At 50.4% G+C, this 13608-nt stretch overlaps 4 protein-coding genes across 4 annotated transcripts; 1 reads left to right on the forward strand and 3 right to left on the reverse strand.

Annotated features, from left to right (window-relative positions):
- Positions 1 to 335: 335 nt before the first annotated feature.
- RTC1 (SEA (Seh1-associated) complex subunit) lies at positions 336 to 4158 on the reverse strand (the record flags this gene model as incomplete). Its single annotated transcript, XM_064900900.1, has 2 exons — positions 336 to 488; positions 691 to 4158. The coding sequence occupies 2 exons, from the start codon at positions 4156 to 4158 to the stop codon at positions 336 to 338; spliced, it is 3621 nt and encodes a 1206-aa protein (XP_064751976.1).
- A 1576-nt stretch (positions 4159 to 5734) lies between these two features.
- Positions 5735 to 8673, forward strand: hmt1 (ATP-binding cassette-type vacuolar membrane transporter Hmt1; the record flags this gene model as incomplete). Its single annotated transcript, XM_064900901.1, has 2 exons — positions 5735 to 6121; positions 6172 to 8673. The coding sequence occupies 2 exons, from the start codon at positions 5735 to 5737 to the stop codon at positions 8671 to 8673; spliced, it is 2889 nt and encodes a 962-aa protein (XP_064751977.1).
- A 491-nt stretch (positions 8674 to 9164) lies between these two features.
- On the reverse strand, positions 9165 to 11044 carry LTR64_006573 (uncharacterized protein; the record flags this gene model as incomplete). Its single annotated transcript, XM_064900902.1, has 2 exons — positions 9165 to 9214; positions 9268 to 11044. 2 exons carry the CDS (start codon positions 11042 to 11044, stop codon positions 9165 to 9167), a joined length of 1827 nt encoding a protein of 608 aa, XP_064751978.1.
- Positions 11045 to 11310: 266 nt separating this feature from the next.
- LTR64_006574 (uncharacterized protein) lies at positions 11311 to 13296 on the reverse strand (the record flags this gene model as incomplete). The annotated part of the gene is made up of 1 exon (XM_064900903.1): positions 11311 to 13296. One exon carries the CDS (start codon positions 13294 to 13296, stop codon positions 11311 to 11313), a length of 1986 nt encoding a protein of 661 aa, XP_064751979.1.
- Between the last annotated feature and the right edge of the window lie 312 nt (positions 13297 to 13608).

Below are 13608 nucleotides of genomic sequence, written 5' to 3' on the forward strand. Positions count from 1 at the left end.
CATCAATCATCCTAATATACAAGAGGCACGAGCCTAGTGATGATACAAGATACATTACAATTCCAGCACTTCTGTCCATTACTCCTCATCCGGCTCAACAAGTCTGACACGTCTCCCAAAGCTCGTGGCACCAGCACTCCCAACTCCACTACCAGAGTCACTTCTTCCCATGGGTGGTGCTGCACCAAAGGACATTCTACCAGCACTTGTTCCCTTTTTACTCCATGCACTGCCAGTAGTGCCACCGCTGCTCGGCGTTCGCTCATCGCCGCTCTGTACCGCCCTCTCATGACGTCCGGCTGTACTGCTTTTTCGTAATGCGTCTCTTGCTTTGTCTACGGCTGGGCCAATGGAGGCTCGTAGGGAGTCTTTGCGTAGATTTGGTGAAGAAGTAGAGCTCTTGATGGCTTCTCGTTCTTCTCTTTCTCGAATTTGTCGAGCAATGCGCTGATCTCGCAGGAGACCAGGTCCACAATCGCAGCCACAGTCTGATGTGGGACATTCACCATGCGTATCAGGCAGAGTGAGCCAAGTAGACATGCAGCTAAGATGGGTGGAGTGCCCGCAGGCGTTGCAGTATGATGTGAGAACCTGCGAGGACGCTGTTGTCTGGTCTTCGTCAGGAGAGAAAGTAAGTGCAAGTTCGCATATAGGACATCTTCCACGTAATTGTTTGCAATTATTGCATACTGTGGCCTTTGTTGGCATCAATTGCTTGCAGTGCGAGCATGTAGACTTGAGTTTCCTATGGTCAACCTGAAGGTGCTCGCCTGCAGATTGTGACTGTCTGACACCAGCCTCAGGACCAGCAAGCATAGAATACTCGAACTCTTCGACGCACAACTTGCGCACCTCTGCCGCCGATATGAAGAGTTGCAGGTTTCTTAGATGTGAGATATGCGATGTGAAAATGCCCTCAATGAATCTATGTGCAAAGGCAGGATGTTGAAGCTTTTCGGACATTTGTGTAGGCATGCTAGCAAGATCCATGGCTGTTGGGGAAGTGCGAAAGGACTGATGGAAGAAGAAAGGATGGACGTGACTGAGCAGATGAGCGGAGAATTGAGAACAGGCTCGACCGAGTTTCGCATCTAGTTCAATAATTGTGCACATTGTCGGGTAGGCACTGAGTGCCCATGGTGTCAATGGCACGTAGGTCGTGATGTCAATTGGTCTGAAGTCTGAGGCTTGGTAACCTGACTTCAGACTTACATCATCGTCAGCAATCAACCTGAGTCTGTCAGCGTCCTCTTCGTCGACCTTCAGAAACGGATTGAGGTGGTGGATGACTCGGTTGATGTAGGGCCACCGAGGAGCAGCAATGTCGCCAGGTAGTTCTGCTCTGGTCGATGAGGCGTTAATCTCTGGTTCCTGAACTGGCTCAAACGAAGCTTCCTCTTCCATCACTCCACCCTTGCTCTTTGGGCTTCGAGCAAGGGTTTCTCGGAACTTCTGCTCAACAGGTCTAGAAGGAACTGGTTTTGACTCTGTGCTGCCATCAAGGCCAAAGTTGTAAGATGGGCTTTCGTCCATTTCAAAGTCGGCTACTTGACCACTGGACTTCTCGTCGCTCCAACTTCTTTCGGATCGTCCGACTGAATCATAGTAGCTGTCCTTTTGTACCCATTGGTATGAATCTTGTCCGACTCTTGGTGATTCGTCCGGTGTGGCATCCTGCTTCGCGAGCTGACCAACAGCCTTGCCTTTGACAGAGTTTTCAGTACTTGCGGAGAACATTGAGAAGCTCTCTGCCGAATCGTGCCTCTCCTTGAGGAACGTTCTAGGGCTAGCTATAGGTTGGTCAAAAGATAATGGCTGTCGTGAAGTTGCTCGGTAGTCTCGCAAAGCCGCTCTACGGTCCTCTTGCTTCCTTGTTATCAGAGGTGTGGCATGAGGGTTAACTTTCGTAGTCGTCGAGTGGTTGTTGCTCGGTGAGGTCAAAGAGGGAGGAAGAGGTTGAATTGGCTCGATTGCGTTGTCCAAAGTGAACCATGTGCTGTCGGCTTGCTTTGCTGTTGACACGGGGGTGGTCAGTGTTGGTAACTGACGTGGAGTTGTCATGTTAGAGCCAGCATGACTGCCAGAATCGCTGCCTCCTCTTTGGATGTCTGTCACGCCGCGAAACAGATTGCTAAAAACCTTGTCTGATCTTCCGCTTGGCGACTTCTCGTCCTTGTCTTTGTGATTGCGTCTCGAAAAAGGGGACAATGTGTTCTTCAAGGCGCCGTCTCTTCGTGCTTCCTCTTCTTTGGCTTTCTGTTCGGCGCCTTTGGCTAGTCTATGCTTGCGGTTGTTGTCTGCCCAATTCTTCAACTCCGGTATGATCACGGCTTCCATGGTAGCCCAATTGTTTGCTTCATCGTGCATTCCTAGTAGAGAACATACATTGGCATTGCTTTCGAAGGCTTTCTGTAATCTAGGAAGAATCATGCCTGGCTCGGTGGCTCGTTGTTTAGCTGTCATAGGACGAGTGTAGAAGTTGGCCACTTTTTCGACAAGCTCGGTGGGTAGGTATATTCCAGGTAATCGAGTCATTGAACCGATTTGTCCATTCACAAACATGTCTTGCTTTGCTAGTACTGCTCGATCAAGTGGTAGAATCTTTGGATGATCGTCATGCACAGGAGGAGTATTTGCTTGAGACCTCGCTGATCTGGTGGAGGCCGCCCTGCTAACTCGACGACTAGAATACTCCGCAAAAGACGTGTCGGTGCCCTCATCGTCGGTCAGGCTGCGACTTGCCACTGTTCCCTCCTCTGTACCACTCAGCCTTTCTAACGGAATATTCAGAAACAGTGCAGCGGGATCAGGGGTAGAAGAGCTACGCATCTCAGTCCTATCTTCAGTCACAGCATAATAGCTGCCATCTACGTCCCAGTCAATAGCTCCAGGGGGCAAGGAGTTCTCGGGTTGCTGCGCATTCGTTACGTCGTTCTGTGCGAAGATTCCAGCACCGTCGACAGTCCATAGCAAGTCCTTGGACGACCAAAGCATGTCCGTAGGGCGCTTGTCTTCACGAACGATTTCGCGGAAGGGAATCAAGGATCGTCGAAGGTCCCATATATGCAGCCTGGGGTCATCATCAGTGTAAGACGTTGCAATTTGCGTCGATTGCCAGGCGCCACGTTCAGCAAACTCATCAGACCAACAAGGAGGCCTCCAAGCAACATTCATTATACCAGCGGGACAACGCAGATGAAAGACTGGTTTCTGCCTTCGGTTGTCAAGTTTGAAGTCCCAGATCTTCAGCGACTTATCGTGGCTACCACTAACGATGTGCCTGCCGTCTGGGTGCCAGGCGAGGGTATAGCAAGCCTTTTCGTGGGCTCGAATGCTCATGAGTGCCTGCTGAGCATGACGAATGTCCCAATTCTGAACAGTGCCATCTTCTGTGCATAGAGCGAATTGATAGGCATCTGTTGGGCACCAGCGGACGTCACGTACAGGAGCTCGAATATGGAATTGGGCATAACCTTTGGGCTTCCTAGGCTCACGGATGTCCCAGATTCGGCAATATCGGTCTTGACTGCCAGACAAGAGCATGTAGCCTGCATGAGGATCAAAATCTATCTTATTGACCTGGCTCGTGTGCTGGTAGAGGTGATGAAGCTCGACTCGAGAGCTGATTCGCGAAACGTCGTATAGGGCGATTCTGCCATTCTGCGCCGCTGTGGCCACGACGTGGGAGTACTGCTTGTGAGACCATCGGACGTCTTTGGCCGGAAGAAATTCGCGCCTCTTATGCGCTTCATCTGCCTTCAATGACTGGGTCGAGACGTACGCTGTGACTGCATTGCGAAGATTGAGCTCCTCGAAGATGTTGCGATCCTGGACTTTGACGGTCCGAAGGATGTCTCTTCCTGCCACAATTGCATGACTTCCAAGTTCGTTGATGTCGACTGCAGCAATAGGTAGCCCTGTTCGGTACACTGCATCCTTGGCAGAGTATCTTCTGGCATGTGGTTCACCATGGGAGTCGTCTCTTGGGCTTGCACTGCTTGAAAGAGCTGTTGGTGTTCCTTGCAGTCTCTGCGGCGCTCGGCTGAAGGCTAATGGCCCGATGAACCGCTGGAACACGCCTGATCTAGAAGGAGGAGGTAGAGGAGGTGCAGGAGGAGGAGGTTCCGACCCATTCGACGAGTGGTTCGGCCCGGCCATTATCATGTCGGGTAGTAATGGACTGGCTCTCGTTCAGCAGCACCAATGTTCATCTTGCAGGCAGAGTGATCGCCTTAGCTGGGGCTATGTTGCTATCAGTATCTGCTAAACACCGTGTTCGGGTTTTCGCGCAAGCTGCAGGTTGTCTGTAAGCTGTTCCTCGTGGTGACTGCTCCAGATAAGGCTACGTTTCAGCGCCGCGAGTCGCGTCGCACAAGAACGTTGAGTGAAAGCGATTGCAGGAACGTGACCAGTCACAGAAGAGTTCTCCAAAGTGACCAGTCAACGACAGGGTCAACAGGCCAAGCTGACTTCCTGGGATGAACTGGAAGCGACCAATGCCACGTTCTGCGGTCTCGTGTGTTGGTCGTGAATCGTGGGAAGGAAGCGGACGATCCAACCTGCATCCGCCTGGGCTTCCAAAATACGCTTGGCCGGGCTTCAGAGCGACTTCCGAAAGCTTATAACAGCTCGCTGGCGCTTCCGAACCAGAGTTCGCTTCCGGCCAGCCAGGCATTAACTACGCCAACCCTGCAGCTACGACTGCTTGGGCAGGTTGGCATAACGCTACAAGCATAAATTCCATCATGCTGTCACTATCGATGTTTCTTGACCCATAAGATCCTATCGACCGCCATCTGGAGGAGACTCCTGAAAGCCACCAAACTATGGCACAGTTCCGCCGTCTGGTCTTAAGCCAACGAAAACTTCACAATCGGGCTCCGTCCGACTATTACAGTAGCAGCCGTCTAGCGGACAGGTACTGGTGAACTATAGGCTATGATGTTACTGTAAAGACAAACCCGATGAACTGGGAATCAAGATCCAGCGACTTGGGCCAAGTGCATCTATGACAAAGACGCAGCAATGTGCTCACCGCAAAACAGCATAAGAGCAACGACAGCACTCGGAAGGAATCATGGCTTCACAGCTTGAGGTTTGTCTCTGCATCTATTACCGTTCACACCCTCTCCGCCTATAGACTTCATTCTACCCTACCTGCGCAACCTCTCGTTGGTCGTTTTTAGATTTCTGCATCGAAACTTTGCCCACTATTTGACAATCTGGCTGTCAAAGAGTCTCCATTGTTAATTGCCGTGCGAAATCTGAGATCTCAACACCGTTCCATCACTCCTACCTCGTCCTCCAAGCCACTACTACTTGCGCAGCTGACAATCAACGTCTATATCGCCATCCGCAGGCTCAGCGACTTACGTTGGCGTTTGCCACTGCCGCCCGTTTACACCCATTTACAAAACCTAGACCCCGACCATCGATGAAATCTCACAACCTGCAGCACCACTCTTTCACGTGACAACCGTCGCTGGCCAGCTTCACGTTCTACCACGCTCGTTACTTTGTTCAATGCTGCCTCGTTTCCAAGTAGCACGGCTCTTCGCCTTGTCTCCCATCTCATAATCAATCCGGCCAAGCAGTCCTCCGTCAAAGAGGAGTACGAGGAGATCTGCTGACCATCAATCTATCACCAAACGCCACCCTCGTGACAGGAAGAGAAATTCATCCTTTATACGCTCCTCTTGTACATTCTCTGTATTCCAATGTCTAACACGCGAGTATGGCACTCCTAGCATCGACTCCTTTGTCCTTACAACAGACCTACCAAATCCTCAATTATGCAAGAACATTATACCCTGCAATAATCCTTGGCGTTTTCATTATATCCTTCATCGTCTTCGGTGTCATCAACAGTCCTTACGATGGCGACAAGATCACTGTTCACGCGATGCGAGGTCCCGGTGGCCGACCACTACCCATGCGCCGGAAATCGAACAATCAGATAAAGGAAGCCGTCGCCACCAAAGACTTCTCCCCAAGGACTAAAGCTGCTTTCGCGATATTGACTGGAGGGGTCATTGTTGCGTTTGTGCTTAATGGCATTGCGACTCTAATCCAGGTCATAACGCTGATGAACGATCATTGGTGGCCTGGTCAAAGTGCAGTGGTAAGCCTTGGTGGTGCTACTAGCCCTGATGAGGTTCTGACTTTTGTTAGGTATTCATCGTTGCTTCCTTTTTTGCCTGGGGGGTAGTCTTTATCTCAATTGTTGACACAAAGCCATCTCCGACATGGGTTCATCTTGCCACCTGGTCTATAGCACTACCCCTCGAACTGATCATTTTGGGCTCTGTCCTCCATATCTACACACAACCTCATCACGAACCTGCCATTGGAGATCAAGAAGGTGGCATGCTGCGAGAAGATGTTACACCATGGGAAATATTCGAAGTAATTGTCTACTTCGTGCGTATGTTGCTTTTGTTTGGATTAGTCGTACTCTATGCTGTTATGGCACTGGCCGTGAGGAGAGAAACCGCCAAAGACTCAGGAGAAGGCACAGAGGATCGTGAGCCACTTCTCAACAACGCTAGCGGCTCTTCACACACTAATGGTCACACGAACGGCCACGCATATGGCACGACCCCATCATCTCTGCCTCATAGCAAGGAGCAGCCCGACGCCTGGGCAAAGCCGACAGAAACTCCTATGGTCACTTGGTACGCCTATATCCGAGGCTTTGCTGTGCTGCTGCCGTATCTGTGGCCTCGAAAATCTCTCAAGCTGCAAGGTCTCGCGCTGACTTGCTTTCTGCTCATGTCGGGCCAGCGCGTTATCAACGTATTTGTACCTATACTATCTGGCAGAATTACAAACGCTTTGTCCGGGACTGGTGGACATGGTGTTCACGCACCTTGGGTCATTATTACCTTGTATATTGCAGCTAGATGGTTGCAAGGCAACCAAGGCGTCTTCGGTGCTGCTAGAAGTGTTCTCTGGGTACCTGTCGAACAGTATTCCTACCGAGCTATTTCAACTGCCGCGTTTGAGCATGTTCACGGTCTGAGCGCAGAGTTCCATACAGGCAAGCGAACTGGAGAGCTGATATCGGCCTTGAACAAGGGAAGCTCTATCAACTCTTTCTTGGAAATGGTCACCTTCAACGTAGGCCCAATGATCTTCGACTTAGGTGTTGCTATAGTGTACCTCACCGCTGAGTTCGATGTTTATCTGGGTCTAGTCGTCGCTATCACTACTTTCCTTTACATATACGTTACCATTCGCCTAGCAGCCTGGCGAGTCACACTACGTCGAAATTACACGAACGCCGATCGAGAAATGGAGGCTGTCAAGAATGATTCATTACACTCGTGGGACACAGTCAAGTACTTCAATGCAGAGTCATACGAGTTCACCCGGTACAGGAAGTCAATCATGGCGATGCAAAAGCACGAGTTCAATGTTGAGATGACGTTGGCACTTATGAACGTTGTGCAAGGCTCTCTGTTCATGGTTGCACTCTTGGCGGTTTGTTTTATCGAAGCTTATCAGGTTGCGGCTGGTTATTCGACTGTTGGAAAATTTGTCACATTACTCTTCTACATGGCTCAGTTGCAGGCGCCGCTGAACTTCTTCGGAACGTTTTACCGAGCAATACAGAACAACCTCATCAACGCGGAGCGCATGCTGGAGTTGTTCAAGGAGCAGCCGAATGTCGTTGACAGACCAGATGCTAAGACCCTCACTGAGTGTCACGGCGACATCGTCTTTGACCATGTCAATTTCAGTTACGACAAGCGCCAGGAGGCCTTGACCAATTTCTCCTTCCACTGCCCGCCAGGCACTACCACGGCTCTCGTCGGCGAATCTGGCGGCGGTAAGACAACGGTCATGCGTCTCCTCTTCCGGTACTACAACCCCGAAACCGGTCAAATCCGCGTTGACGGTCACGACGTCAACGACATCTCCATCGACTCTCTCCGCAGCCACATAGGTGTCGTCCCTCAAGACTGCAACATGTTCAACGAATCAATAATGTACAATCTCCGCTACGCGAACCAAGACGCCACAGACGAACAAATCTTCGACGCGTGCAGAGCAGCATCCATCCATGACCGCATCGTTCAATTCGCAGACGGTTACGACACAAAAGTCGGCGAAAGAGGCGTTAAACTCTCAGGCGGTGAACGACAACGTGTCGCAATAGCACGAACCATCCTCAAAAATCCCAAAATCACACTCCTCGACGAGGCCACAGCAGCACTGGACACGGACACTGAAGAGAAAGTCCAAGACGCATTGAAGACTCTAGCTCAAGGCCGAACAATGCTCATCATCGCCCACCGCCTATCCACAATCGTGGAAGCCGATCAAATCCTCGTATTATCAGGCGGCACCGTCGTCGAACGCGGTACACACGCCGAACTCATCGAGAAAGACGGCAAATACGCAAGCATGTGGAGGAAACAGTCGAGAGCTCAAAAAGCCGCTGCAGAGGCCGAAGAGCTGCGAACTCGCGCTAGGAAAGCGATGGAAGCAGCGGAATTGGACTCTGCGTCGGTCAGTGAAGATGAGATTGACAGGGCGAGGGCAGCGAGGAATGTGAAGAAGGGACATAAAAGAGTCAATTTTAGTCAGAGTAGCGGGACTGGTGGGAGTGGGTTGAGGAGGACGCCGGCATTGAATATTGATGATGGATTGCCTGAGGGACATCCGTGATGGATGCGGAAGGTTGTGCGAGATTAATTTGAAGAGTTGGAGAATGAGTAGCAAGGCAGTGAAGTTCTTGTGAATTACGTGAAATGAGCTAGGGATAAGTGAATGAAGAACTTACAACGATAAAGATGACATGGATAGGCGTTTGAATTTGGCTTCATGGATAACAGAGCGATCTGTGAAAAAAAGTCGGCTCAAAATGAGCTTCGTATCAGATAGTCTCAACTAAATGGTGATCAATTAACGACCAAGCTTGCACATTAGAAAGACTTGTTTACCAATTCCAACAGCAGTCTTCACTTCTAGAATTGCTGCAGCAGCATACTTCCTAGAGAATGGTTCGATAGGCTGAGAACATGTGGTTTGAGCAAGAACAGTGTCGTACTTGTCAACTGCGAAAATATATCGTGAAAGACCACGATATATCTACCCAAAGACTTTCCGAAGATCACAATTTCCCATTAATCTTCCCGGCCTTGAGTGATTCGTGATACCTATCCCTCATCTCTCTCCGCAACATTTTCCCTGAAGGTGTTCTTGGAATCTTTGATCTCAAAATTAGCACGATACCACACATATTACACATAGTACATATACCACCAGGCGACAGAGCAGGACTTACCGAATCGACAAACTCAATACCACCAGCTAATTGCTTGTGTTTACTCAGGCGCTCGCCGACATGTGCGTTCAATTTCTCAGTAACAGCAGCTTCACCCTGTCGTTTCCCTTCATGGCTGAGGACAACCCACGCACGCGGGAAGAGGCTTCCATCTCCCCTGCCGTTATCGACGCCTGCAACGCATGCATCTATGACTAGGTGTTCGGGGTGGTTGAGAAGTGTATCCTCTACCTCTGTGGCAGCGACCTGCAGTCCTTTGACTTTAATCATTTCTTTCAACCGGTCGAGGTAATGGATTCTATCATCAGCGTCACGAATGACCAGATCTCCAGTCCGCAACCATCCCGGCTCAGCGAATAATTCCGCAGTGGCTTCTCGGTCGTGGAAGTACCCCATACAAACGACGTTGCCGCGTGCCCAGAGCTCGCCTTGCTGACCTTTCGGGACGTCTTGTAGGGTATCTGGGTCGACTACACGTCCCTCCATGCCTGGGAGGAGAAAGCCGATTGTGCCGGGTTCGGAAGCGCTGAGACCGAACATTCCTGCTGCTGGGGGGGAGGCGATCGATGCTGCTTCGGATAGTCCGTACCCGGACGGTATTGGCGTCTTGTTCGGGAGTTTTTCTGCTAGCTGGTATGCCACGTCTGGTGGGAGGTAGGCGGCGCCGCTTGCGCAAGTGGTCACGGATGAGAGATCGTACTTCTTGGTTAAAGGGGAGAGGGCCAGTTGACGCACGATAGGTGGGACGAGGGGTAGCATAGTGATTTTGTATTTCTGGATTGATTTCAGTGCTAGCTCGATATCCCACTTTGGCATCATGATGTTCGTGGCGGGCTGGAGGTTGACTCGGAGGATCCAGAGAATCATGCCGTACGAGTGGTAGGCTGGGACAATGCCGAGGAGAGTTTGACGGGTAAGTGGTTCTACGCCAGCGAACTGGGCAGTCCTTACTCCAGTGATCATACCTTGTAATCCACTGTGAATGGCGTTTTTGTGGGAAATCATCATCGCTTTCGGAAGGCCAGACGTGCCAGATGATTGAAAGAGATAACACAATTTATCACCTCCAACAAGCTTCCTCTGCGGTTCTGGCAAGGTCGCGCCCAGTCGCACCAAGGATTCTACCGTTCGATAGCCTTGCACCTCGTCCAGCGAAGAATCATCCCACAACACAATAATCTTCCTCGGATCAAGCACAAGCTGCAACTGACCAGAAGGACCCCTCCCAAGCTTCAACGCCTCACGCAAAACCGGCAGAAGGGCCTCATTACACACGAAAGAAGTAATCTGCATCTTCCTCAATACATGCCACAGCTCATACGATGTCGACCCTGGACTAATCCCACCAAAAACAAGTTCAGCTCTGAAGCAAGCATGCGCAAGCATTGGGTAATGGATGTTATTACGCGAGAAGAGTCCTAGAATCTCACCCTCCTCGGTATCGTCCTTTGGTGACTTGGTAAGACCCAATGGGTTCGCGCCATCGTGTCGTAGGACTCGAGCGAGGGAATACACTCGCTGGTGGAATTGGTGAAGAGTCACTCTTTCGTCTGTGACGGCGTTGATGAAGAGGTCGTAGTCGGGAGGGAGTGGCTGATCTGGAGGGAAACAGAAGTCGTGTACGTTGAGGTCTGCATCGATTTTGGGAAAGCGACCGTATGGTGATTTGAAGATTGGAGCTTTGGTGGGAATGTATTTTGAATGAACGTCTGGGGCTTCGGGGTTGATGAACCTTGTCCAGTTGAGAGCCATCTTTACATTGTGGTTGCTTGCCCTTACTGTCAGATATTGCTTCAACAAATACTAGCATGGCATACTGGCACTCCTAAAGTTAATGTGGGGAAGCATGCAGGGATGTCGGATAAAGGCTTGTCACGTTCAGAATACCTCGGTATTGATTGTACTGATACTGAATACCATGAAAGATGGCGGATCGATGGAGAGACACGAACCTTTAGAGGTGTGAAATACCTTGTGCCCTTATTCAACGATTGGAAAACAAATGGCTGGACCGCACTTCAGAACTTCCGCTTCTTCCTTACACCAGATGTACCGCCTGCCACTCCAGACCTGCCAGTCTGCAAGTTCTTCAACTCCTCCCTTCGTCGTGCAAGCTTTTCTTCGTTTGTCTCCGGAACTTCAGGTTCTGGTTGTATCTGAGACTTCGCGTTCTGTGAATCGGTTTCATAATTTTTTGCATGTTGTGACGCGGCCTGACTGGTTGGCACATCACGAACTTTTTTTGGTGTCGGACTCGCTGGTGGAGATGCCGTGGAAGCTGTTGATGCGTCGCTCTGATAGTCTTCCTCTTTATCTTTGCTCTCATCAATGATATCAAGATCCATTCTGTCATCCTCTGCCTGTGGTTCTTGAGCTTGCGAGCGTTGAGATTGCATCTGTGATAGACGACTACCCAGTCGACCTAGGCGATGACGCGACGGAGTAGTTTGTGTGCTTGCAGGTTCATTACTATTGCGGCTGCCTAGCCTGCCTAACCGGTGTCGGGATGGTGTAGTTTGTGTGCTTGGTAGTTTGCTCGTACGATCCTCCTTCTTGTCCTTACTTGGTGTTGGGGTTGCCGAATCGGTCTTCTGAGGAGAAGAGACGAGCCTATCCTCTTTCCGAGGAGTTTTGGGACTGCGGAGAGCAGAAATTGCCTCGAAATCATCTTCGGTGTCTGCATTTTTTGGTTCGTGAGCAGGGGGTTGCAACGGTGGCGACGAAGACATGATGGAGGCTTCAGGTCTCAGAGGCGGTGGTGAAGAAGATAGTGTTGAGCTTTTTGTTGCTTGGCGTGCAACTTTAGGTCGAGGCGGTGGATTCATTCTTTTGCCTAATGCGCCCGACCGTTCTTTACGCTTTGGTATCGCATCAAGATCGGGTTCTGACTCTGTCTCGGTACCGTCTGAATCAACTGATGGCTTGGTCTCGAAATGTGGGACAGGTGGAGGTGAGGATGGCAGGTTCGGTGAACTAGATCTTGCCAATAACTGTGTAGAGCGTCCATTCAAACGTGGTGGTGGTTTGGATAGAGTAGTCTTAATTCTCTTCGAGGGTCTTTCCTGTTCGTGGTCGCTCTCTGCCGGAATGTTGACCACTCGTCCCGGCGTTGCACCCGGAGCTCGCTTCTTCTGAGTCTCGAATTCGTCTTCGCTGTCCTGCTTGACAGGGCTGGAGGATCGGAGCCAGGACGCCTGTGCTACCTGACTGATGGTGGCAGACGCTTTGGGAAGCTTTCGATACCACTTTTGATGTTGTTCAGGAGTATGCTTGGGGCACTTTTCGTTTCCCGCTACGAGCTTGGATAGACCTGATGACTCAAAATCTGAGTAAGGACTATCAGCATCAAAAAGAGTCGACCAATGGTCCCGCTTGAATTCAGCAAGTCCTGGCACATGTTTCTGAGCATCCTTGAGAGTCACCTGTCCTTTGCGGGCTCTAACGCCAGTAATACCAGGAAAGATTAACGTCAAGTCTATAGAAGAGTTTTCAATCTTTTCCAGAAGCCGAGCCAGTGCGCGATCCTTGGCCGCTATAACATCGATCAGTGAGTCGATCTTCTTAAGCCCCAATGAAGCCTGGTGAAGGCAAGGTTTAAGAATGCTCTCAGCGAGGTCGAGAGCTCCCTTTGATTCGAGGTAGAACTCCCACCTGAGTGGCTGGAGGGGTCTTGGTAGGTCAAGAATTGTTTGCAGGAAGATTGCTTCACATTCTGTCTTTTCGTCTTGCTTTAGTATGTTTGGTCCGGAACGGAGGCTTTCTGCAAGCTTTTCATACAAAACTTTGAGCTGAGAAGTAGACTCTGACGGATCTATACTTGCCCTCGAATTTCTAGCATAATCGCAGATCTCCTCTGCTGTAAACTTTGCTGCCCACAACGCAGTAATGTCGGTAATCTGAAGCTCATATCCTTCTTCATCGGCTGCGAATTTATAGAAAAGTTTAGGACATCTTCGACTCGAGGCGGTACTGAGTGCTTCCCATCCTGTCTGAACAGGCTCCATTGCATTATGGTGGTGGTATAGGGGTTATAACGCGTCGTTCGCGTCTTCTGCAACCATTTTCTTTCATCTTGTTGTGACGTTAGAATGTGGCACGCGTCGTATGGTATGCTCGCGATAGGCAACCTCGCTGTCACCCCAAACGTGGTGACAAACAGGGAAGCTGCCACGTACTAGTGCCGCTCGACGGTTGAATACCGGCACTTATCGTTCTTAGAAGTTGAGCGTTCTCACTGCTTTCTTCTCACTACACGAGGTGCAGAGGTGATTGTAAGCCATTTCTTTACATGCTGCAGTCTGGTCGTACTGTCTGAT

Source organism: Lithohypha guttulata, assembly GCF_036872675.1.
Source record: "Lithohypha guttulata strain CCFEE 5908 chromosome Unknown scaffold_5, whole genome shotgun sequence".
NCBI classification, from domain to species: domain Eukaryota; kingdom Fungi; phylum Ascomycota; class Eurotiomycetes; order Chaetothyriales; family Trichomeriaceae; genus Lithohypha; species Lithohypha guttulata.